A 26,969-nucleotide genomic window follows, 5' to 3' on the forward strand; every position below is an offset into this window, starting at 1 on the left:
ACAGTATTTACTTCACAACATAATAGGCATATTAAAAAAAATGCTTTTATAAATCCAGTCAAATCATCCAGACATCATGCAACAATTAAAATACTTCAGGTATTTATTTACAGTTGTAAATACACATTTATCTAAAATACAAACAGAAAAATGAAATTTTACTTCCAGTTATTTCTTAAAAGAGAATTCCATCTATCTGTATACATTTCAAACGGTTCTAAAAGTTGTTCTGAACTGTCTGATGGAGAGAGTTTACTGTGCAAAGGTCTACATCTGTTCTTCTGAATGGAACAACCAGGAGTTTGATTTTAAAATACAAAGCATGCAAATGTCCACACCTGAAAACAACTTCTTGACATGACAGAAAGTAAGAACCAGAGGTGAACGAAAGTGACGAGGTGTCATGACTGAACGGAGGGAGCGAAGTGTTTTCCTGAAACTAACTTTTAGTGATAGATGCAAGTGTTTCCCCTTGAAGACACTTGACAAATCTAAGACGACTTAAATTAAGGCTTTCATGATTAAATACGCTGAATACTTCTGCTCTCGAGCTTCTGTAAGGTAACTTAAAATATAACTTTTAAAAGGGCAGTTGCATAATTTTTTTTCTAAATTTCAGCCTCATTAAGTGGTTAAGATGTAAACAAAGTCAGAGTGGCTTGGTGTGAAATGCTCCGTTCCAGAGAAACGTAAGAGTCAAAACTATTCACAATGGTGATGATGAGAACCAGACGTCTAAAAGCTCCCTGACAGAGAGTTATTACATGTAATGGTTACAAATATACTAATTAAAATCCTTTCATGTCAGGTATATACAGGGTGGTCTGAGGCAAAATAGTCCCCTAAGAAAACCTTTTTTTTTGATTTACCACTATTTTACCATCAACATTACATATAAAAGCTCAGAAGACATGTGTAGGTTCACTGGTCGTTTTGGACAGTAAATAAAACGGCTGCGTGTGTGTTGTAGACATTGTGTCCCCTGGTTCCCATTACCACCACTGTAAAGAAATCAGCAAGTTTCCCTACAATAAAACCATTTTACATCAAACCCCTTTGAATTAGGCAGAATTTTTGTAAAAATAGTGGAGTTACCCTTTAAAAAAAACTTGTATTGTACTTCTAAGTACATTTTAAGTTTGAACCATTTCTGATGAGGCATCCAGAGAATCTCAATACTACCATCTGCTGTCTGCCTCAAACCAAGCAGGTCACTTGACAAGTCCAAGATGAGATAACTCAGTAAATAACAATGACGGTCAGGAACAGATCTGCTCAAATGCCCTTTCAAAAGAACACAACTAATCTGTAAGCAGGAGGTGAAACAACTGAGTTCAAATGTAAAGTGGGGCACGTGGTAAAGGCCGCTGTCCAAAATATAGCTACCATCCTCCAAACCAGGTCACCATCCAGAACATGTGTGTGCTCACACGCTGGTCTCTGCGGAAATAGCTGAAGTGGAGCACTGTGGTTGACTCTGAACAGGCTCTTTGGGCTGGGGGGTTTGGGGGGTTTCCTCCACTGGTTGAACCTTCTTGCTGATCTCCTCCAGCAGAAGCACATTAGCACTCTTCCACTGTCGGTACTTATTGCTGTCCAACGCTGAATCAGCAAGAACCTGCTCTATGGCCAGCAGGTCAGCTTCTTTGGCCTGGAACACAACATATAGACAGCTTAGACTTATACATAACCTACTGACTTGCTTGCTTTCTAACACTTTGTGAGTGTATGGAATTACAGTCGTAGGTAAAGGTTTGAACACCCCTAGTCAAATGACGTTTTCCATTTTCTAAATGTTAATAAAAACACAATCTACAGAAAACAAACTTAAACATGGCATCAACAAGTTTCAGTGCATATGTTCTTTTTATTTACTGAGTTTAACATACTGGAAAAAACTAATCTTTTACACCGGCCACATAAATGAATATGAATATATATGTTTCATATGTTTTTTTTTTTGGACTATGAACTGAACACAAACTCTGGTGAAGCTTTTTTCAGAATCCAATGAATCTCAATACTGCCACCTGCTGTCCGCCTCAGATGACTTCTCGAAACTTTGAACCTCAATCCCATTTCACCCCATTGCTCCTACCTCTTAGCCCTTAGCCCTCCATTGTGTGCATTCACATCTAGGGGCTTGGTGTCACAGTTTTTGTTGAGATAAAGGGGTAGGGCGAAGTGTTAGGGCTACAGGGCCCTCCAAACAGGTTTTTCAGAGGCTCACTCCAAACAGGAGTTATAAGGAAAAAAGAAAAAAACAGCAAGATGGCTACACAATGAAACCCACAAATATGAATATTTTCTCCATTAAAAAAAATCATGATAACCATTATCTTAGTCTGTACTGACAACCGAAGTGCCAGAATGTAACTGCTGTACTATTTAAGGTGGAATGTAAAAATTTGAACCAGAAGCTGGTGAATAGCTGACTTTGAGGTTAATATCAATGGAGGGTGATAAATAAATCACTTCCCCTTCTTTGAAGGCATGGGACTCCCAACTACTTTAACTTTAAGCTGCTCCTTTCAGATGTTTGGATCCCCAGCAAGACTGAATTTGCTTCCTTGCACACCATTTAATCATCTTCCACTCCGATAACTGACTGATAACAGACTAGCTGCTGCACCATTTCAAAGTCAACTGTCACAGCGAAGCTGCTGCAGGCTTAATGGATAATTATATGTAAATGTGTTCATGGTTGTGACATCACAAAATTCATGATTCTTCTGCTGCAGCTTAGTTTCCATATATAAACTGTAAAGAGTAAAAATGGTGCTTTTAAACTTGAAACAATGTTTGCATCCTCCAATAAAAAAAAAAAAAATGAAAATCATGATCTGGTCCCTTTAAAACCAGGTGGATTCTCCAGTCCTACCTTTAAAGTGCTGTTGAGTGTTCGGACCAGGTGTAATTTCTCATTGATTGCGTCATTTTTGCAGCGTCTGACAAAGGAGGACCTGTAATCCCTCTTGGACAAAGGCTGCAACTTCCCGCATGGCGTCAGGTTGGCATGTTTGAGGTCAAGATACAACATCTCTAGCTCATCAGATGGAGGCCCTGATGGAATAACACAACAATTGGATGATCTCTTTTAAGCACAGTAAGCTTAAAATGGAATTCCACAAATTTTTCAAAATTCCTGAATAAATGGTTGATATAAATGAAGTCATTCAGAGTGGTTTGATGTGAAATGCTCCATCTTTACTTACTTACAGAGTCAGAATTGTTCGCAGTGGTGATGATAGGAACCACGCATATTGTTACGAAAAGCATTTAAAACTAATACACTTTTTGGCTATGAATAAACGGCCTAATACCTGAGACACTGTTTTATGATGGTTTAGGATAAAGTTTGGGCCTAACACACACACACACACACACACACACACACACACACACACACACCTTCCTAGCCGCTTCTCCCTCAGGGTCGCGGGGGGTGCTGGAGCCTACTCCCAGCTGCCATTGGGTGGAAGGCAGGGTTGGCTCATCAGTAATGATTATTAAATTTAATGACGCTAAAAGAATCAACTGTCCCCAGTTTCTGCTTGTTCTCTCTATTCCTCCAGCTCGTTTCCTCTCCTTGATTCATCCACCTTCTTCTGGGGTAGGAAGGGAGCAGTAAGCAGGGAGGGGGAGGACAGGAGCAGTAGCAAAAGTTCCTAAACGCAGCCTTTGACTTTGAACCCTTACAACTAAGGGCACTTAAGTAAGTTGGGAAGCGAGTACAGTTTTGTGTAAGGATTTTGTGAAAGGGCGGCACGGTGGCGTGGTGGGTAGCGCTGTCGCCTCACAGCAAGGAGGGCCTGGGTTCGATTCCCCGGCCGGGTGACCGAGGTCCCCTCTGTGTGGAGTTTGCATGTTCTCCCCGTGTCTGCGTGGGTTTCCTCCCACAGTCCAAAGACATGCAGTCAGTTGGGTGTGCTAAATTGGGTGTGCTAAATTGTCCCTAGGTGTGAGTGACTGTCTGTGTCTGTCTGTCTGTCTGCCCTGCAATGGACTGGCGACCTGTCCAGGGTGTATCCTGCCTTTCGCCCGAAGACTGCTGGGATAGGCTCCAGCGCGACCCTGACGGAGAAGCGGCTAAGAAAATGGATGGATGGATGGATGGATGGATTTTGTGAAAGGATTTTGTATGTGTTTACTGATTGGAACAGAGTAAAAATGGCATAAGAACACTAAAAACAGCACAAGCGTCATCACTGACAGAATTCTCACGCTTTCTCTTTACACTGTGCATCCCCCCTTTTCCTCTTCTGACTCAAAGAAACCACTGCAGTGCATCACCATGACAGCTCTTTCCCATGCCATTTTGCTCAATCTAATCAGATAAATGTGGCGGTCACCTCACCTCCCTCAAACTACCACTTCAAGAACCTTTACTGAGAATGTCGATATGCTCTTATTAACTTCCTGTCTGTGTACTGCTGGCATTTCTATGCACTTTATTTGCTTGTTACACCAGCCAAAATGAAAAAAATCTAATCACTGCTAGATCCTCTATTGTAAACACGCTCACTTCTATCCTACAGTGGCGCTGTAGTGGTATCTATAAGTGAGATTTTCTGGTTCACAGACCTCCTTCTGACGATGTATTCTGTTGGTGGGAGGAATGTTTGCTTTGTGGGTGATTTTTGCGCCTATTCTGAGAATATTGTTGTTAACCAACCGGCGAACAGAAATCAGCCGAAGAGCTAATGTTTGTGCTATAAGGCCTAATACCTTATTGAAACCAGGTTGGATTCCTCAAACAACAGAAATAACTTGTCAGATAAGGACGACAACAAAAAGCTACATTGGCAAAGTTGCTGACATCCGGGAATACTTCAGTTTGACTATAACTCGGCGGCTAGGGTAGCAGTCAGGACTTGATTGACATCACAGGGATTTCCAAGAGTTGTATATGGCATACGGCATGCTGGGTATTATAGTACGTGAACACTGATGAATGCAAGCGTGAAAATAACATAAAATCGGGAATACTGTCAAACTGATGAGTGTAAGGGATGCAATGCTATGCTACAGAATACTGCATGAGACAACAAATAAAATATTAAAACTCTAGTGATGGGCCAGAATGCCCTTTAAACACCAGGTGTGCAAGTTTATGGCCCCACATTAAGCAGACATCTAGCAACATTTTCCTTAGACCTGTGCCTATAACAGAATCTTGTTATTCAGAATAGAGGCCCGCACTCCTGTGGATGTGAATTCCCCTGGACCTGCCACAATACCCAGCCCTACTGCACTGCTCTATGGGACAAACGCTGCTTAGTCGCTCACGCCACGCAGAAGCGGTATCTCAGGATGAATAATGTGTTTTGGGTGGTCACTCACGTTCATCGCCATGGTAATCCTGCAGGCGGCCTGGGGCGTTTCCTTCGCTGATGGACACCTGAAGGGTCTGGGAGTCAGAGCTGAGCTCCAGCCATGACTCTGTGTCTGAACTCATGCACTCTGTACTGTCACAGACGGGAGACACCAGGGGGAGCATTGCCGCGCATGGAGATGAGCAGGAGCGTGGAGGAGGGAGACAACCCTGCAGAACAGACCCGCACAACAAGGTTTAAAAAACATCATCATTCTGAAGGCAGCAATTGAATTACATGTATTTTGGAATATTATAATATAAATATACGTATATATCATTTTATTTTACATAACAACTTACATATAACAAGTATATAACAACTCTAAAAGTACAGATTTAAATAGTCTAAACTAAACAACAGAAGGTAGCTGTGGATACTTAAGTCAAAAGTTTGAGATTATGGCAACATGACAGTATTTATGAATCAACAGTATATTATAATGTACTGTATTTGTTGAAGTTGTTTGTAAAAAAAAAACACAACAACATTAATTTTAACATTAATTTTATGACAACTTTTGATTTAAACAGAGATGGACTCCTCTAAACAAATAGAGGTGAACTCTACAAGTGTATAGACAGGGACTCTACAACCAAACAGAGGTTGTGGAGGTGGCATCTACAACTGAACAGAGGTGGTGTCTACCACCGAATTTGTAGAATCTCTACAGAGTTGAATTGAAAGTTGTTAAAAAAAACAAACATTTAAAATAAATAAATAATAAATATTTATTGTTGTGTCTGCGTGGGTTTCCTCCGGGTTCTCTGGTTTCCTCCCACAGTCCAAAGACATGCAGTCAGGTCGATTGGACGTGCTAAATTGCCCCTAGTGTGTGTGAGTGACTGTCTGTGTCTGTCTGTCTGTCTGCCCTGCGATGGACTGGCGACCTGTCCAGGGTGTATCCTGCCTTACGCCCGAAGACTGCTGGGATAGGGTCCAGCACCCCCCCGCGACCCTGATGGAGAAGCGGCTTAGAGAATGGATGGATGGATGATATTTCACAGCTTTCTAACAATTACCTGTGATTACAAACTTTTAAATGTTAGTAAAAGACTGAACACCCTTGGTCAAATGACATGTTTTGTTGATTTTTCCAAGTTTTAACACGTCCCCTACAGAGAAAACACACCACAACGCACTTAAATATGGCACAATTTCTGTTGACTTGGGCCTTTAACTATGGTATGCACAGCATTATGCCATACCATAGCATTAACATTTTGCACAGACCATATTTTGTGGCTTTTTCCCCACCATATTAAATTCAGCAAATAAACAGTAGCTGTGCATGGAGATCTGCAGAAGTGTGTTCCCTGTAGAGGATGTGAAACTTTATTTTCATTTAGAAAATCAACACAATGACATTTGATCAGGGGCACCCAAACTTTTGCATATACACATCACTGCACAAGTCATCACCAGTTCACCAATAATTTAGAGGCATTAGCACAGACACCACAGTCACACACCATCCAGAGTGCTACCTATAAAAAATTAGATGAACATGTAAAGTCTAAGGGGAACTCAGACACTGCCTTTTCAAGCCTCCTTGTCATTGCTGTTTATGAAGCAATGCGCACTGAGAAGCAATTCTCTATCTTGTGAAACATGTTTTGTGGTTTTAAACCATACGTTCAAGTTATAAAGGAAAAGCAAGTTTTGGCTGTTTTTAAACAACATTATTTGCAATAAAGCAATAAGTCACTTGAGACTGTGCCTTACAGTGATAATCACAGGTTAGGTTTATTATGCATGACTCAAAGTGAAATAAAACCCCCTTACACTTGGTAAAATCCCTGTAATGCACAGCGTTAGATGGTTAATTGATTTTAGAAAATGGTAAACAAAAGGTATGATAAAATACACACATTTTAGCTAAATAATTTAAGCTATTATTAATAGTAATTAAGATAAACAATTATCCCATCAGTAAATGTAGTCACTTTACAGTATGTTACTGTTGTTAAGCAACCATGGCCTGTTAAAAAGGAGAAGGATGCACAGTCACCCATCCGTGTATTCGGTGGTCATTTCATTAACTTTTTGGGTTTTTTTACTTTCTCATGTGAAAATGAACATGTATTATATTATTGAACTATTTCATGCAAAATCATTCGCTTCAGGAGTAGCTTCTGCTCACTAAATTACAGAGAAGAATTCATGCCAGACAGAAAAGTGATCACTACAGTGGAAAAAACATGAAATGCATGCACACAGTAATGACATTACTGTAACAGTGATGTGTACTTATATATTATATTTTATTGTATTGCACTGTGTATTGTAGTTTACTGTATTGCATTGTATGACACGGAGTTCTGTGCTCAACTCTGTTCCTTCTCTCTCTGTATCTACAGTGACTTGTTTCTAGCAGTATCTGAGCTCAGGACTGTCTTTCTCTCTAACCCACTGGTAACCAGCTAAGATACTTTCTCTAGATAGACGGAGCACTTCTTGTAAGTCGCTCTGGATAAGAGCGTCTGCTAAATGCTGTAAATGTAAATGTGTAGAAAACATGACAAAATGAAAAACAAAGCTCTTTTACATCGTCTTCACCAGACGCCAATGATTGGTGCCCTGTTCGTTAAATGCTGTGCTGTGTTATTTTGCATTATAGTTACAAAGACCTTCGGTTGTTTTTTTGTTGCGTAATTTTTAGACAGCATTTTGGCTGGTTTTATTTTTTTTGGCTGGAAACTTTAAAGGCAATTTAGCAACCATGAATCTCAAACGTTTCCATCCTCTTTCCTATATAGTGCACCATGTAAGTTATGTAATTCAGCCTTCTTCACCCAAACACACAGTATGGAATTGTACACACATGGCTGAATTCCAAAAGCCCATTTATTAGCTATATTCTGTACCATCTGCGTGGAGTCTTAATTCCCCCACGTAGGGAGTACAGAGCAATTTGAGGTACAGAGGTAGTAAGTTCTACTTCTTTTAAACCATGTGACGTGGCACAGCACGCGTCTAAAAAGGTGTTGTCTGAACGCCCCCTCAAACTGATCAGCCATCAAAACAGAGCTAAGAACTACAAAAGAGTGCAAACTAAGCAAATTGCGCAGTGCGAAGACGTGCCCACAACTGGAGATGTGTTTCTTTCAGTTTTGTGTAGCACCTATAGTTGTACTTAAAGAAATAACAACTGGTTACTACAGAGAATAATTTGGATGTGTTTGTCTGGAGTTAGAAAACAACAGAATGCCGGTGAACGCATAACACATTATGGGTGACCAAATTTAAATAGAAGGAACAAGATACTGACCCCACTGAACGAAGTTAGATTGCATAAAGAACTGTGTGACACATGCTACTCACATTGATAGAGCTGGTCATGAGCTGCTCAGTATGCTGGCCACAGGTTTCTGCTGTTTCTTCTTCCTCATCGTCATCATCACTGGCTTCACTATAGCACTCTAAGCAAACACACATACACACACAGTGGTGACATCTGAACTAAATGCTCTGACCACATAAAAGAGCACAAGCTAACTGTGGCCTACTTTGGTTTACCCATGAAGTCAGTACAGCGGGCCAGGTTATAAATAAGTATGCAAAAGTTTGAATATCCCCGGATGAATTAAGTGTTAACAGGTAAGTTAACAGGTCGACTACAGACGACTTACTTTGATATACATTTTGATGTACAATTACTGTTCCTTTGGTCAATTTAACATGCTGGCAGGAAATACAACACAGCCTGAGCAAAATATTTGGCACATTTTATATTTGATTTTTTTAGTAAGTAAAGTAAATCTCAAATAAGTAGAAACTGTGCATTATAATTTGCAGAAAAATGTCATATTTCAGTCTTTTCTCTGTAGATGATGTGTTAAAGCTGCAGTGTGTAAGATTTCGTGGCATCTAGTGGTAAGGTTGCCAATTGCAACCAATTGAATCCCCAGTCCCTCACCCCTTCCCTTTCCAAGCGTGCAGTATAACCTGCAGCGGCGGTCAGGTCTTCTGCTGTCGTCTGTCCCAATGATCTTTTACTTCATGTTTTTGCTCCTTTGACAATGAAGATTCACCCTCCATCACTTTTTCTTGTGCAAAATAATAAGCATAATCCTCCATTTGTCTGAATTTCTCACAGTGCAGATTTGTTAGAGAAAACATGCAGCAATGACCGAGTCTTCTTCTTTCTACTTCTTCCAACAGTGTGCAACAGAGCTATAAAACGCATGCTGCTTCACTGTAAAAATGCAAAAGGAACCCTAGAGCCACTGTTTAGTTTATCTGTACTGTGGTACTGTAGAAACATGGTGGTATAACATGGTCACCTCTGTTGAAAAACAACCTGCTCCCTATGGAGATATGAAAGGCTCATTATACGCTAACAAACACATTGAGTTATAGTCATAGATGATCATACAATAATGAAAACAAGGTTTTCTGTATTATATTCCATTTCTGCTAAGAGAAGAGAACATTTTAATTTAACCAGAGGTGTTAACATTTTTGCATACAGTTGTATAACTTTTTTCCTAGTTATTTACTGCACTACTTTTTTTGGCTGTGTTTACCAGGTTTAACTCCAAAGCCCCGCAATATGTTAAGTGTGGCAAATAAATAATAATCATCCATTACAATTTATAGAAGTGTGTTATCTTTAAAGGATGTGTCACTTATTTTCCCTTAGGAAATCAACACATCGTTTGACCATGGGGGCTCAAACATTTGCACACAACTGCATATAAGGCACTGTGTGTGTGTGTGTGTGTGTGTGTGTGTGTGTGTGTGTGTGTGTGTGTGTGTAGGATGGTGAGTGTCAATACCTTCACTAGCAGTTTCTGTTAGCTCCTGCTTTTTGGAAGCTGCAACTAGCTTATTCAACCACCTGGTTTGAAAAAAGAAAACATTTAAAGGGGAGCTTTAATGTAAACATGGTCAGGTGATTCAAAGTGGTTTGACATGAAAGTTCTATTTTAGAGAAGCCAAGTTGGAATTGTTTTCAGTGGCGATGATAAAAACCAGGTTTCTGAAGATTTTAATGTCTCTAAAATCTCCCTCTCAGAAAGCTGCATGAAGCAGTTATAAATACATTGCCTGAAATGCATTGTTTCATGAAGGTTCTAAGGTTTTGGCCTAAAAGCCTTTTAAAACCCTTACCATCATCAACATTGCATATAAAAACTCAGAAGATGTGCAGGTCTTACTGGAGGTTTTGAGTAGCAAATAAAACAGTTAAATTTGTTATCCTTGGATCCCATCACCACCACTCTAAAGAAGTCTGTGTCTGTAAGTTTCTCTGCAATGAACCATTTCGCACCAAAACACTCTGAATGACTGTTTACCTCTCACTGACTGAACTGTGCAAAATTTCTGAAATTCCCCTCAAAATTAGGTACATTTAAAAAAAAAAAAGATGTTAAAGGGCACATGCACACACTACTGAGTCAACCAGAGAAGCATCCTCACCTCTGGCCAAAATGTAAAATCACACCTACGCAAGGCTGGTAACCAGAGTCTGTGCAACTCCCTCATCCTCAGCAGCTCAAGCTTATTCATCATTTCTGATAAATATAAGTTCTAATGCTGTGATCAGTCAACCTCATGGCTATGGTGCTTTTCATGGCCTATCAACCAAAAGCATGTCTGTGGGTGACCACAAAGACAGATAGTCTTTTAGAGAGCGAGAGAGCGAGCGAGAGAGCGTGCGCGCGAGAGAGCGCGAGCGAGCGAGCGAGAGAGAGAGAGAGAGAGAGAGGAGATTCAAGACCACTTCCCATTTCTGCTTTTTTTCACACTCACTTGTGCATGTCTTTCGTGTTCTCGGCTGCAAAGAAGAGTGTCACAACCTGCGGGTGGCTGGCCTTTATTGCACTGGAAAAAACACAGAACAAAAATGTGTACAAGGTCAGTTTTTACTTAACAGGACTTATATTGATAGAATTCAATGAATAGATTTTTATTGGTGCCCACCACTTTAGCATGTTTGGTATAAATATACAAATGCATCAGAGTAGGGCAGCTCTGTCTGCAAAGGAAGTGTGTGTGAGCACTGTAGTTAAGAATATGTGTGTACCAGACCATTTCCTGTGACTGGGGGAGGGGGTGGCAGCATGCTATTAGAGCAGATGCTTAACCACGCTGAGATCGCATGTCTGTTAGGCTCTGTATTTACATGAGGGACAGCGACCTCGGCCACGCACAATGTTCAAACACTTAAAACTGCCTGAGCATCACATTAAGACTTTAGCAATATGGCCATTTCTAATATTAGCTGTTGTCAGTTACAACGGCACATGCTAATAAAGTTCACACTGGTAAAGGACATAGAGATTATACTGGTAAAAAAAAACAAACAAAAAAAAAAAAAAACATACAGACTATACTGGTAAAGCTCATGGACACTGCACATGAAACGTACCCTGGATAAGTTCATTTAGGCTGTACTGGTAAAATGCATATAGACTACATTGGTAAAGTACAGAATGTTTATTCTAGTAAAGTACAGATAGATGGATTACACTGGTAAAGTGTATATAGAATATATTGGTAAAGTATACATAGATTACACTAGCAATGCACACAGATTATAGTGCTAAAACACAGTCTATACTAGTAAGCACATATTATATATGCTAGTAAAGCACAGACAGTCTGTACTGGTAAAGCACAGCACAGCAAGATTACACACATAATACAGAGAGAGTCCATGTTGATAAAGCATGTACAGACTACACTGCTAAAGCACAGACAATCTATACTGGTAAAGCACATACAAACTACACTACTAAAGCACAATTTATACTACACTACACTACTAAAGCACAGACAGTCTATACTGGTAAATCACAAACAGACTACACTACTAAAGCACTGACAGTCTATACTGTAAAGCACATACAGACCACTACTAAAGCACTGACAGTTTATACTGGTAAATCACAAACAGACTACACTACTAAAGCATAGACAGTCTATACTGGTAAATCATAAACAGACTACACTACTAAAGCACTGACAGTCTATACTGTAAAGCACATACAGACCACTCCTAAAGCACTGACAGTTTATACTGGTAAATCACACACAGACCACTACTAAAGCACTGACAGTTTATACTGGTATATTACAAACAGACTACACTACTAAAGCACTGACAGTCTATACTGTAAAGCACATACAGACCACTACTAAAAACACTGACAGTTTATACTGGTAAATCACAAACAGACTACACTACTAAAGCACTGACAGTCTATACTGTAAAGCACATACAGACCACTACTAAAGCACTGACAGTTTATACTGGTAAATCACAAATAGACTACACTATTAAAGCACTGACAGTCTATAATGTAAAGCACATACAGACCACTACTAAAGCACTGACAGTTTATACTGGTAAATCACAAATAGACTACACTATTAAAGCACTGACAGTCTATAATGTAAAGCACATACAGACCACTACTAAAGCACTGACAGTTTATACTGGTAAATCACAAATAGACTACACTATTAAAGCACTGACAGTCTATAATGTAAAGCACATACAGACCACTACTAAAGCACTGACAGTTTATACTGGTAAATCACAAATAGACTACACTACTAAAGCACAGATAGTATATATTAGTAAAGCACAGACTACATGGCAATATATAGATAGTCTATGTTGGTGCATAGGAAGTTGATACATGGTTTCCTATGTCACTGTATCTAGTACACCAATCAGACATAACATTATGACCACCTTGTTTCTATGCACATTGTCCAGTTTATCAGCTCCACTTACTATATAGGAGCACTGTGTAGTTTTACGATTACAGACTATAGTCCATCTGTTTCTCTACATAGCCCCCTTGTACCCTGTTCTTCAGTGCTCAGGACCCCCAAAGACCCTCACAGAGCAGGTACTATTTGGGTGGCAGATCATTCTCAGCACTGCAGTAACACTGACATGGTGGTGGTGTGTTAGTGTGTGTTGTGCTGGTACATGTGGCTCAGACACAGCAGTGCTGCTGGAGTTTGTGCCGGATCCACTCAGACGAGCGCAACACGGGGGCTAACAAAGTAAGCAGAGAAAGAGGTGGACTACAGTTTGTAATTGTAGAACTACAAACTGCACCTTTAAAGTAAGGGGAACTGATAAAATGGACAATGAGCATAGAAACAAGGAGGTGGTCATAGTGTTATGCCTGATCCATGTATAAGATAATACAAGGAAAAACAAAACAAAACAAAAAAAAACACACTTACAACTTCCTCCGGCACTCGTGTGCCTGCTCCAGAATGAAGTCTCTGAGACTGATGAAGCCTTCTGCTTTGTCAGCCTAGAAGGAGATGTAGGAGAAACAGACTCGCAGTGGATGTCTGAAACTTTGCAGCATCTAGGCACCACTTTATAAATGCACCCTGATTGGTCTTCTTGTAAATTCAGTCAATCTAATCTGTAGTTAACAACCTGATTAATCACTGCTGATGAACAGGCTGGGATGGTTTTGTTATGCTAATTACCCACTGTGCTTGCTTTACACTGTCCATTAAACTCACCATTACAGGTGTAAAACGGCATCAGTTTGAAACTTAACTCATTACAATGTATATGAATATATGAATGAATGAATGAATGAATAAATAAATAAATAAATAAATAATATATACAATATACAGAATAGTTAGTTCCAACCACACAATGCAATTAGTTTCATGGCATTTCACTGTACCTATATCATTCCATTGACCCCTTGGTTGCTAACAATGGCTGTGTTAAAATTATTGAAATGATTTTCAATATTGTTGTTTTTAATTTTTTATTTACAGCGCAAAACTGCTATATAAAAGCAATTAAATACTCTTTTACACATTACCATGAACAACACCAAAGTCGCGCTGGTCTAGAGCCAAATCACAGCTGTGATCTTATTTCACAATAATGCACTCCAACTTGTGTTTCAGTGCTTCAATTTTCATATTTTGGCCTCAATAAAATCCTTGGCTGTTTATCGTTTGTACATTCAGATTTTGTAAAAACTGTGCCATCAAATCAAACAGAGTTCCCCCTCATCACAACTATAAAAAAAAACATTATCCAGGACTTTTCCAGGACATTCTCCATCACTTCCACACGAGACAACTCTCTCTCTCTCTCTCTCTCTCAATGAAGGTCATATCAGGAGGCATTGCATCTGCTCACATCCTTAACATTAAAGGCAACCCTTAATTCCACTGATAATTCTACATTTTTCTATGATTAAATCATTAAGATGTAAACAAAGTCATTCAGAGCAGTTCCAGAGAATTCAGGACTATTTACAGTGGTGGTCATAGGAACCAGACATCTGAAGAGTTTCATGCCTCTAAAAGCTCCCTCACAGAAAGTTATGACATGGAATGCTTATGAATACCTGATGCCTGAGACATTGTTCCACAATACTTCTGCAAAAAGCATTTGCACTAAAATGTACTTTTAAATATCTATTAATTGTGGAGAGGCATGTGCAAGGTGTCGCAAGGCAAAAGAGTCCCCAAAGAAAACATATTTTTCAGATTTTTCACTATTTTGCCATCATCGACATTACATTACAAAACTCAGAAGACGTGAAGGTTCACTGGTGGTTCTGTATAATATATAAAATGGCTGTAATCAACCCCTGGTTCCTATCATCACCACTGTAAAGAAATCAGAATTAGGAGGTTCCTCTGTAATTAATCATTTCATATCAAACCACACTGATTCACTCTGTTTACATCTCAATGAGTGAAATGATCCGAATAGTTGAGAATTCAGTGGATTTTGTCTTTTACGACCTCCTACTGAATGACTGACAGGCAGACACTTTAAAAACATTCCTCTTCTATCACTAATTATTACTAAAATATAAGACATTAACCACAGAGTTACTCTATTTCACTCCACCTCGTCAATTTCTATGTAAAAAGTTCCATTTCTCTTCATCATTGTATCGATTACACTAGTTCAGAGTTCAAGGACTATACTGAAATACTATAAGAGCACTCTGACACTGTTTAAACCACATTCCCAAATCTGCAGAATTCCAGCTATGTCACGATTCCTCTGATGAAATAAATAAACTTTGATTTAATAAATGTTTATATTGGTGAAAATTGGTGATTCAATTAAACACCTTTCAAAACAAATATGAATAGAAACATTTTCCAGGACAATTCAGAAATGTTACCATTTTCCAGGTGTTTACTATGATTGGAAAACTAGTCTCTAAGTGTACAGACTTTCCAGGATGTGTGGGAACCCTGTGGAATTATGGTGAAAGTTTAGATCTCATTGTATGCATTAAATCATCAGTGTGAGTTCAGAGAAATCTCTAATCACTGTTTGGGTTAAGGCTCAAGTTATCTTCACCTGTGAATCTACATACTTATAAATGATCGGGGTCTTCAAAAGGTAGTTTAGGAAAGAAAAGGTTCTATATAGAAAACCATGAACATTCAAATAAGCCCTTGAATAATTAAAGGGTTCTTTACATTGTGAAATGGTTCTTTAGATTGAAAAATAATGTGTTGTAGATGGTTCTATATAGACTATCTTTTTAAAAGGGTCCTTCTACTGTTACAATGTCAGACTTGTTACAACAGAAGAACCTTTTTAGGTGCTATATAGAACCATATACAACACATTCTCCATCAATCTGGAGAACCCCTTCACCATGCAAAGAACCCTTGAATCATTCAAAGGGTTCTTTGAATGCTCGTGTTTTCTTTACTAAAGAACCCTTAAAAACAGATTAAGTGTGTAGGAAGTGGTCTTCATCAGAGCAAACTGGACTAATGCCGTAGAGCTGTGACAACTTTAGTGACTGGAAACAGACCGAAGACTTACTGATTCGGTCGTGTACCAGTACAGGGAGCCTCCCTTCAGCACAAACCAGTATTTTTTCCATTTGTGCCCCAGGAACGTTCTGCTTTCTCTCTTTTTGTACAGCCAGCCCTGAGAGTCTGCCTGGCCAAGATCCTTCACCGACACCCTCCTCCGACTCATCGCAACATTCCCTACAGGACACAAACATCACAACAATGCTGTTAACACATTTTCCTACTTTGACCCACTTGTAGTAGCGCAGACTGAAGCCCAGCTGAGGTGGGCTGCATGTTGCTCTGATAGAATGATGTAGCCCTCCCATTCAAATACAGCTTTTAAATTACTTTTAAAGCGATTCCTTCAGCAACTTGGGGCAATCATGGGCTGGAGGTTAGGAAACCAGGCTCGTGACCGGAAGGTCGCTGGTTCGAGCCGACAGCACATGACTGAGGTGTCCTTGAGCAAGACACCTAACCCCAACTGCTCCCTGGGTGCTGCGGATTCCGGGCAAGTGTGCTCACTGCTCCCTAGTGTGTGTACATTCACTAGAGTGTATGTGGTGCTTCACTTCACGAATGGGTTAAATTTCACGGAGGTGAAATTTCCCCATCGTTGGACTAATAAGGGTCACTTAATCTTAACTTCAGGACTGCAAGGGACAGGGGTCACCAGCGAACTATGTATAAAATCAACTAAAAAAAGTTCCCTTGAGATCCTCCACCAACAAAAATCCACAAGCTCTATTAATGAGGGTGAGAGACTACAAATCACAGAGGACACTGAATGTATACATGATCCATTATTTTCCCAAAAAGTATTTAATAAATGCATGACATATCAAATTATTCAGAAATCTCTTTAGCATCAAACAATTTTTAGTGCATCCATTGAAAATTCATTTTAATCAGGTGCTGTAACCAGTCAGCCATATGTTAAGTACACTATGAAATAAGGCAATTTAGTTAAATAAATTAATAATTTTTTAAATACAAAAGTAAAGTGTGATTTTATGGTTGAAAACTTTAAAATAAAATATGGCAACTTTAAAAGTGCTCAACTCTCTGAAAAACTTTTGTCTGCGTAGTCTTACTAACCTAAATATCAGGCGGCACAACCAAAAACAACTTTTATTTTGACATGCTTTTACGAAAGAGGAGCCAGGGTACTGCATTATAAAATAGACCCAAAGTGATCTTCATAGTGCAATGCCAAGGTCAGTAGCCCTTGGCATTGTATCATGAGTCATTTTAAATTGGGGTTAGAATGGCTTTTACTGTGAAGTTTTACTGTGAAGTTTTACTGTGAAGTTTTACTGTGAAGTTTTACTGTGTAAGGTGGTGTGAGCTCAGAAAAAAAACATGAAAATGTGTCATTATTATAATTGTTTATTTATTTGCAAACTTTTAAGTATAAAATCATGTTCAAAAACAAAGGTTTTTACAGATATCTAGGTAGGTACCTGTTTAATTTGAAATTAGTCTGAAAAGTTAGGTGGCGAGACCTGTAATAGTCAAATGGTGCAACCAGGCCAGCACAGTTTCAATAACAATAATTTTATTAAAGCTAATGCACAATTACTGACTAACCAGTGAGTTTTTTTTAATATTAGGGATATATGATCAGAATCAAAATTTTATTTGTATTAGCAGATAATCAATCAAATCAATCAACCTTTAATATGACTCAGAAGTACATTGAGGGCAACCCTCATTTTCAATGTAGCCGAGCATTTACAAAAACAGGGATTGGCATGACAAAGAAAATAATAACTACATTTAATCATTTTAAATGAAAAGAAAATTTAAAATAACAGTGAATAAAAGATAAAAGTAGATAAACATAGAACTTGAGATTTAAATGATAAGAAATTAAGATCAAAAGTAGATAAGAAACTAGTAAGGTAATAATATAATATCACAAATATGAAAAAATAATGATTAAAAAAACTATTAAAAATAAAATGAGAGGAAATGAATAAATAAATAAAAAGAGATAAAGAACTAAGGAGAACTAACACAAAAATAAAAGTTACGAATAAATATGATTAGGTAAAACAGGTGCAGGCTGTCTGTAGGTGGTTTGATATTAAAAGTTTAAAATGACTGAGTGACGCCAGTGAGCCGAGTTTTAGTGTGTCCTGTAGTGAATTCCAGCTGGTGCTGTGACTAAAAGCAGATTTTCCCAGTTCAGTAAAAACTCTTGGTACCTGGCAGCTGATCCAATTACTAGAGCGAGTCTGATAATTACTATTTGTATTCATCAATGAAGTGATGTATTCTGGCAAATGACCAGAGAGTGTCTTATAAATAAAAATCAACCAATGTGTTTCTCTTCGTACCGTTAAAGAGGGCCACCCAACTTTCGCATACAGCTCACAGTAGTGAGTTCTGTACGAATCTCCAGTGATGAACCTCAGGGCAGAGTGATACACTAGGTCCAGTAATTTGAGAGAGCTGGAGGGAGCATATTTATAGATATCGTCACCATAGTCCAGCACTGATAGCAAAGTTGCTTCAACTAGTCTTTTTCTGGTGTGCATGGGGAAACAGGACTTATGTCTATAAAAATAACCCAGCTTCTGTCGGCATTTACTGACTAGTTTATTTATGTGTGGTTTATCGTCCAGCCATATGCCAAGGTATTTATATTCTGTGACTCTCTCAATAGTGGATCCTGCCAGGATAGTAATATTTATAGTACTAAAATCAGTTTTAAAAGATCTGGAAAACAGCATGAACTTAGTTTTCGTGGCATTTAAAACTAGTCTGTGCTTATATAACGCCACCTGCAGCGCATTAAATGAGCTCTGTAATTTTCTTGTTGCAGCATGAATAGAATCAGCTAAGCAATATAAAATCGTGTCATCTGCATAAAGGTGAATTTTGCAGTCTGAGGTTGAAGCAGAGGTAGCAATATCATTTATGTAGATATTAGATAAGACTGGACCCAAAATTATAATTAATAATAATTAAAAAATCTGTAACAAACAGATGTTAAGCTTTGGCAGATATTTCAAACTGACACGGAGGCATCTGTTGAACTCAGACGGAGCAGAATGTTTAGGTGATGCTGGGTTTCTGTGCAAAAATAAAAGCATTTTATTCATTTTACTGTATTTGTAACCCTATAGAAATACATCTTATATTTGTAATGCTAATCTACATAGATTTGATCCTAACCTCAACATTTTTAAGTGTTTATGTATCAGCATCAGCAGACATCTACATAAAAATATTCAATATCATCCGCAGTCCGAAACGCCCATATCAGTTTATTCCTAAAGGAAAATTTCACCAATTTTTCAAAGTTCCTGCTTGATTCAGTTGTTAAGTTGTAAAAAGTCATTCAAAGTGGTCTGATGAAATAGTACAATGAAATAGTTCATTGTAGTTCCTCAAAACTTGCTGACTCAAATTTATAGTGGTAGTGATAGGAACCAGGGGTTACAATGTTTACAGCACAAATACAGGTATTTTATTTATTATCCAAAACCACAAGTGAACCTACACGAGTTTTTATATGTAACGGTGATGATTGTAAAATTACGGAATATCTGAAGAATGTGTTTCTTGTGGGACTAGTAAACTCAAAATTATTGTCTCAGGTGTCAGGCAGTATTTATAACTATGTCATGTAATGCTTTCTGTAAAGGAGCTGTTAGACGCACTAAGCTCATCAGATCAGATTCCAATCACCGCCACTGTAAACAACTCTGAGTTTCACTAGACCAGAGCACTTCACACCAAACCAGTCTGAATGACTTTGCTTGCATCTTCACAATTTAAGATTAAGATTAAGTGACCCTTATTAGTCCCACAACGGGGAAATTTCAATTCCGCATTTAACCCATCCGTGAAGTGAAACACCACATACACACTAGTGAGCACACCCACAGTAGGGGGCAGTGAGCACACTTGGCCAGAGCGGTGGGCAGCCCAATCCGCAGCGCCCAGGGAGCAGTTGGGGGTTAGGTGTCTTGCTCAAGGACACCTCAGTCATGTGCTGTCGGCTCTGGGGATCAAACCGGCCACCTTCCGGTCATGAGGCTGGATCCCTAACCTCCAGCCCACAACTGCCCCCCTTTAATTATGCAGAAATTTCTAACAAACAGTAGACTTCCCCTTTAATATAATGGAAATCAATAGGTACCAATTCTAGTACACATTTTAAGGTTATGCTACATTAAACATACCTGATTCAACGAATCAGGGCCCAGTTTATAAGACTATCCAAGAGTTAAGATCTCTCTGCCACTTAATTATCTCTGTGAACAGATAATTAACAAGCTGAAGTGGGTGTGTTACAAAAAAAAAAAAAAAAAAAAAAAAAAAAAAAACAGTAACTTGTAGGACGGGGGGTTTCCAACATTAGGGCTGAGAACCTGTGCTGAGAGCAACATTCCTAGTGCCACAGCCTTCTACATTTCCCCTTTCATACATTCACAAATATCCAACATCAATAACAAAAACAACTATTCAACTTTCCAAATGAGGTCCAGAAACTGTTTGTTAGGACATGAAACTTTGAAACATGACACAAGGCACTTCAGTGTAACTTCAGTACCATGTAGGTGTACTAAAACTTTCAAATAAGAAGCTAAATTCAATTCGTAGTCGTTTGTTGAAAGTGAAACATATAAATCACAAAAAAAAAACACTTCCCATTTTCCATTTTCAGTATAGCTAAAATGGGAAATGCAGAAATGTTGTTTTGAGCACAGGCTGCCAGTCTTGATCTTGGAAAACCCCTGTGTGCATGTTTATTGAAGAGCTTTGGTAGCCACTTTTCTCAGTTTTGCTAAAATCTCATGCACTGAACTCCCCCCTCAAGACGTGTTCAGATTATACAGATTATAAGATTGGCTTATCTATTCTCCATAGCATTTCCAGCGACTACATACATTGGAATCTTTTTTGTTGACATTCTGGTCTATCTAGCTTGGTCTCCAACCACCTGCAGGGTTTTAGCTGCTGCAATGGAAGACGAGCTCCATCAGAGCACAATCAGAGTGACAGCTTGCTTCCTAAAATGGCAACGGAGCTTTCTTAATGATGTAATTGAATACAGCAAATGTATGCATCTTTGTCACACTTAATGGTTTCAGGTCTGCAAACACAAGTGAATATAAAACAAAGTATTTCATGAGAACCACAAAATACCATTTTATCATTTTTTCATTTAATGATAAAAAAAAAGAGAGTTATCCAACACCAACTGACCCTGTGGGAAAAAGTAAATTGATAAACTAGATTCACTCAGGCCTGATTCAGCCCTGTTGAATCTAAATAGCACTTAAATAGAAGCTTTCCAGCTATGTGAAGTAGGCTTAAAGCTCTCAACCAGCAGCAAAAACAGAAATAGAAATTCAGGAAGTGATACAGTTGAAAGTTGAAGTATATCAATGTGAAAGTGGTCACAAAGCAATTTCTAAGGACCACAGTAAGCGGGGCACATTCCCAGAAGTGGCCAGACTACCAAAATTCTTTCAAAAGCACAGTGAAAACTCCAGGAAAAACTGAGGATCTCACCTACTTCAGACATGATTCCACCACTGCAAGGTGATAACCACTGATAACCAAGAGGAACACGCTTGTCTCATATTCCTCCTTGATGACCAGCAAGCTTTTTGGAAAAATGTTCTAAGCACTAATGCATTGAAAGACAGTAGGAAGACTGTAGTCCCGTTGCGTAAAGCTGACACAGCACTTCACAATAAGAACATCATACCAACAGTGAAACATGGTGGTGGCAGTGTGATGGTGTGCGGATTCTTTGCTGCTTCAGGGCCTGGACAACTTGCCATAACTGACAGAAACGTAAACTCTGCTCTCTACTGGAAAATGATGCAGGAGAATGTCTGATCATTAATCCATGATGCGCAAACACAATTGGGCTACGCAAGTCCAGCTCTGAATGGCTCAAAAGAAATGGAATTAAGGGCTTGAAGCGCTCTAGTCAAAGCACTGGTTTGAACCCATTTAGATGCTGTGGCAAGACCTTAAAAATCTTTCCAATGTGGCTGAATTAAAGCAATTTAGAAAAAAAGCTGTTAAAAATCTCTCTTCCTTCAATAAATGACATTATCATTTAAAGACCACGTTTTGTGTTTCTTTGTGTTCTCTCAGTCTTATATTACATCTTGTATGAGGACCTAAATCCATTTAAGTGCGACTATGCAAATATAGGGGCAATTGGGGAGCAAAGTCTTTCACAGCACTGTGCATACATCTGTATCAAAGGCACAATAACAAAGCCAGCTTGTTTAAAGGGAAAAAAGATGTGCCGATATGGAAGCTGCAGGCAAATTCTGATATATAAAATCATTAATAAAATGTAGAAATTGGGACTAAATTCTCTTGGATTAGGATTACATAGAAATACATCACTTGCTTGTGGAAGTTTACAAAAGCAGTAAAACATTCGGCTCTTGCAGAGCACAATAAATACATCATCAAATGTTGGTTTGTAATATCAGTCAAATCGAAACAGTCCAATGCCGATATATTTTTTAAACGGAAATATCTGCAGATATTATCATGTATCACTAGTTTTTTTTTCTGCATAAACCCACAAACGTTTTATGAGCGCTTTGGAAAAAACAATAATATACAAGAAAAAGAATGTGGGCCCTTTTAACATAGCATTTTTATTATTTTCTTTTTCCGCACAACACCTGATTGTGAAATGTAAATACATTTCATGTACAATAAACACACTTCTAGGAATGTGGCCACCGGTCAGGCTGTAAGGCATATCAGGATCTCTATATGTAGCAATATATTTAGAATATTGTGCGGCCCTAACATCCACACTGTGTGCAGGCATGTCCATCTGGGTTGGGTATGATGCACTTACCTCGACACCTCGCACTGGAGAAGTCTTGCAGAGGAACCTTGAGTTGAGGCGAGAGGAGAGAAAAGACGATCGAGCTTTAAAACAGAGCAACTCAGCCATCAGCCCACACAACTCACATTCACAAGAGCAATGACACCGAGTGCAGCTCTGGAGCGCACACACACACACCAGACACTCACACACTTCCCCTCCCACAAGTTCTCACACACACACACACACACACACGTACCACAAAGTTGAGGCTGCTGCCACTGCAAACCCTTAAAGTGATACTTTGACAAAAATTTTAATTCATAAATCTCCCTGTTCCTTTTAGTGAAATGTAGATATGTAGATATGCTTGGCGTCAGATGGTTTCTTCTTTAGTTTTGTACCGGATTATTATTCTAATTCAGCTAACAAGTATTGGAAGTAATGGCCACCATCACATGCTCTCCTCAAACTGTGCCCGGCCTTATGACATACTGCTACGAAAATGGCCAAAACTCAGGCCATTAGTGTTTACAGCATGCAAAGCATGTCCAAAGGTTTGCAGACACCTGTTCATCCAACATTTCCTCTGAAATCAAGGGTATTAATGGGGACTTTGTCCTCCTTTGCTGCCTACTCTTTTGGAAGGCTTTACACTAGATGTTGGAACATTGCTTGAGAATTTGATTGCATTCAGCCACAAGAGCATTAGTGAGGTCAGGTACTGATTTTGGACGATTAGTTCTGGATCACAATCCCAAAGGTACTGGATGGAGCTCCATCACTCCAGAGAATGCCGTTGCACTGCTTCACAGCCCAGTGCTCTAGAACAGGGGTCGGCAACCCAAATGTTAAGAAGGCAATTTTGTCCTTTTCAACAAAAATTGCCACATCATTTTACGTCCACTTCACCATCTCGGCTGTATATATGTCTCAGTGCATGCTAATGTTCTAGTATAGGCTAAAAATATAATATAAACATAAATGCAGACTATAGCCACTTTTCTCGCAGCTCCAGCAGGAAACATTTCCACAGAAGCAGAATAGTTTCTTGTAAAATGTCTCTTAATGGATGACTTTTTATGAAGCTGAAGTCATCTTCTCATTTGATTCTTCTCATTTGATTCCTGTTCCAGTTAAATGGTGCCTAAAAGACCAGAATGCAACTGCTGCACTGTTTAAGATGGAATGGGGAAAATTAGAAGAATCGGGATATGACGAGACGAAAAATCAGCCTAAAATTCTCCATTCTGGGCTTCAACAAAGTCTTTTATAACGCCTCTGGCTCAGGATGCCACTCACAAACGTACCCACGTGGATTGATTTGTCGTGTTTTTTACATTGAAAATAGGTTTTTAGTTTGGTCTTATGAACAGTTTTACTGACTGACCACTTAGCCTTTTAATGCATCAATAAATGTGTAAAATATATAGATATACTGTCTGTTAGGACACTAGAAAGGAGACACGTAGAACAGCTGGTAGATGTGGAGAGAGGAAATGTGTGGAGGACGTTAAAAAAAGGCATTATGGGAAAACATCTCTGTTGACTTTTTTTATTTTCTGTAGTAAACTGTGGTTTGGCATGTTTTTACATTTTTTTTATATTACACACCAAAGAGGGATTTTGAAGTGCTGTAAGCGATGTTGATGTATAGATCTTCACACTCTATAAAGTCAGAAGATCCACATTTTATAGGTGAATTAAAAAAAAAATCTGGGTGTAGGGCAAAACAGCCCTGCAGAGAACTGGGCTGAGGCCCAGACGTTTACATGCCCACCCAGTGCCCTTAACCACCTTATTTGCCCTCGCTGTGTAGCCTACATTTGTCCAGTTTTAATAGATAACACACATAAAATGTCCAAAAACACTCACAACTTAAGAAAGTCTGTTTTAGTTTGAGGCAAGTAGGTCATAAATTAGTCATGCATCTCGCAAAACCCTAATTGGTGGAGTATGAGCTCAAGAAGGAAACTTACCATGTGTTAGCTGATCAACCATACAGTGGTAGTGGTGAAAGAGGGTGGGGGTGTAAATGAACGAATACTGATCCCACCAAACTATCACTTTTTAACCATCTATTCCAGGACGACATCTGCATACCACACCACCAAACCCCTACAAACCCAGAGAAGAGGAAGGGAAACTGCCCGACTAGCAGACGAAAGCCTTTTAAAGGCAAGCAGTAATCTTCTAATATTTCTACATTTGAGATGTTTACACTTACCAAGACATTCTTTTTTGCAGTGTGATGACTTACAGACTGCTCCATGTTGGTCATAAATGGAGAAGCAAAAGGAGAAAGTACATTCTGCAAAGGAGAGGTGGAGAAAAACCTTAAAGCAGTGATATACGTCAACACAGGGACGTGAGGGTCTCCTCTGTAGGCCTCATTGGACTGTTTGGTGATCCTTCCTGAGCAAAAATGCCAACTAGCAATAACAGATACAGTTCGAGAGAAACTACACGAGAAAACTGGGTTGTCAAGGATCTAATGGTTGAAATTACCTGCAACCAGCACTGGAAAACGTGTAGCTTCCAAGACGTGTATGAAATAGCTCTCAAAAACACTTTGGTGGTGGACATCCTGAGGGACACAAACACACTTACTCCTGTCCTCCAGCGTCTGGGTCAAAGGACAAATACTGACCTAATCAGCAGCATAACTGATTACGCAGCACCGGGTTATAGATTACGAGCCTGGACTCAGCCCCTCATGCTCCAGGCTCAGTTTGGAATTTTCCCGTTCCACCTTAAATGGCGCGGCATTTAATGGGGCAGCCTATATTCTGGCGCCCGAATGTAACTTCTGCATCAGTTAAGGTGGAACGTGAGAATTCAGACAAGAAGCTGGAGAATAAGACTATAATAAGACTCGTTTGTAGACGTTGTTAGTGTTTTGCTCCTGGCTTTTTATTCAGGTTTCTTCAGTACGTGAGCCGAACGGTTTAATGCGCTTCGCCTGTTCAGTCACTAGGCGTCGCTGTTTCTTCATGACTACACAAATGATTAAAACATGCAGATTTGCTACTTACAGCAGCAAGTAACTATTTAAAAATAATAATTAAAAAGTGACAGAACTGTCCATTTTGTGAAAACAACATTAAAGGAATGAAACAAGACCTACAGTATGTTTTTAAGGATATCCACCCTTATTAAAAAAAAAAAAATCATATTTTTTGAGGATGGTTTTTGTATCCTTGGACCAAATGTACTGCAATAAATGTTAAAAGTCTCTCATATTTTTAGTGTGAGATTGAGCTAATTAACCACATTCTTAAAACTCGTTTTAACCAGGGGTGCCTATAAGTGAGCTCGAGGTCCGGAACACTCAAGTGAAAAACAATTCAATAAATAGATGCAAATATGCTTTAATAACTTTTGTTCAGAAAATGTCTAAGTTATTTTGACACATGCTTTTGTTAAAAAAAGAGATGAAACTCACTTCCATATTAGATACATATTAGATTTCTCTCATACGCTTAGTTAGAGATTCAGCACATTCATTACAAAGACTTTTTTCGTAACACAGCTTGTGCCATTCTTTGCTGAGGGTGCCAATAATTATGCAGCTGACTATATGTATTTGTGTTTGTCAAATCTATAGATAGATTTAAAGATTTTATCCAAAAGGTGTACAAAAAATATTGTACGCAGTTAGATGTGTTGTTTCACGAGGTGCACATACAGTCTTATGCAAAAGTGTTGGCACCCACAATCAAATTCTGTTCACACATCCTGTCCGGAGAACACATTACTGCACATTTAATGTACAATTATTGTTTGTTTGTTATTAAAAAAAATGATAGCTAGTTTTTTTGTTTTATGTTTTTTTTGTCCAGTATATTAAACTCGAATGCACTAAAATTGGCAGAAACATGTCATATTTAAGTTTGCTCCTATTCCTTGTTAACCTTTGTGTTTAACTCTATGTGGATGGTTGATTAATTTAATTTAAAAGAATATAAATACAT

General features: G+C 38.8%; 1 protein-coding gene across 2 annotated transcripts; it reads right to left on the minus strand.

Annotated features, from left to right (window-relative positions):
- Window positions 1-996: 996 nt before the first annotated feature.
- On the minus strand, window positions 997-25,992 carry ipcef1 (interaction protein for cytohesin exchange factors 1). Of its 2 annotated transcripts, XM_017695724.2 has the most exons (11): window positions 25,504-25,992; window positions 25,223-25,306; window positions 23,026-23,062; window positions 16,192-16,361; window positions 13,590-13,663; window positions 11,133-11,204; window positions 10,157-10,218; window positions 8,700-8,797; window positions 5,344-5,545; window positions 2,882-3,063; window positions 997-1,651 (listed from the first exon to the last, which is right to left on the minus strand). In XM_017695724.2, the coding sequence occupies exons 1-11, from the start codon at window positions 25,579-25,581 to the stop codon at window positions 1,427-1,429; spliced, it is 1,284 nt and encodes a 427-aa protein (XP_017551213.1). In that variant the 5' UTR covers window positions 25,582-25,992; the 3' UTR covers window positions 997-1,426. The 2 variants fall into 2 exon arrangements, with proteins under 2 accessions (XP_017551213.1, XP_017551215.1); XM_017695726.2 differs by lacking the exons at window positions 25,223-25,306; window positions 25,504-25,992 and adding an exon at window positions 24,975-24,992 and having other exon boundaries at window positions 1,000-1,651.
- Window positions 25,993-26,969: the final 977 nt, after the last annotated feature.

This window comes from Pygocentrus nattereri, chromosome 4 (genome assembly GCF_015220715.1).
Source record: "Pygocentrus nattereri isolate fPygNat1 chromosome 4, fPygNat1.pri, whole genome shotgun sequence".
Lineage (NCBI taxonomy): Eukaryota > Metazoa > Chordata > Actinopteri > Characiformes > Serrasalmidae > Pygocentrus > Pygocentrus nattereri.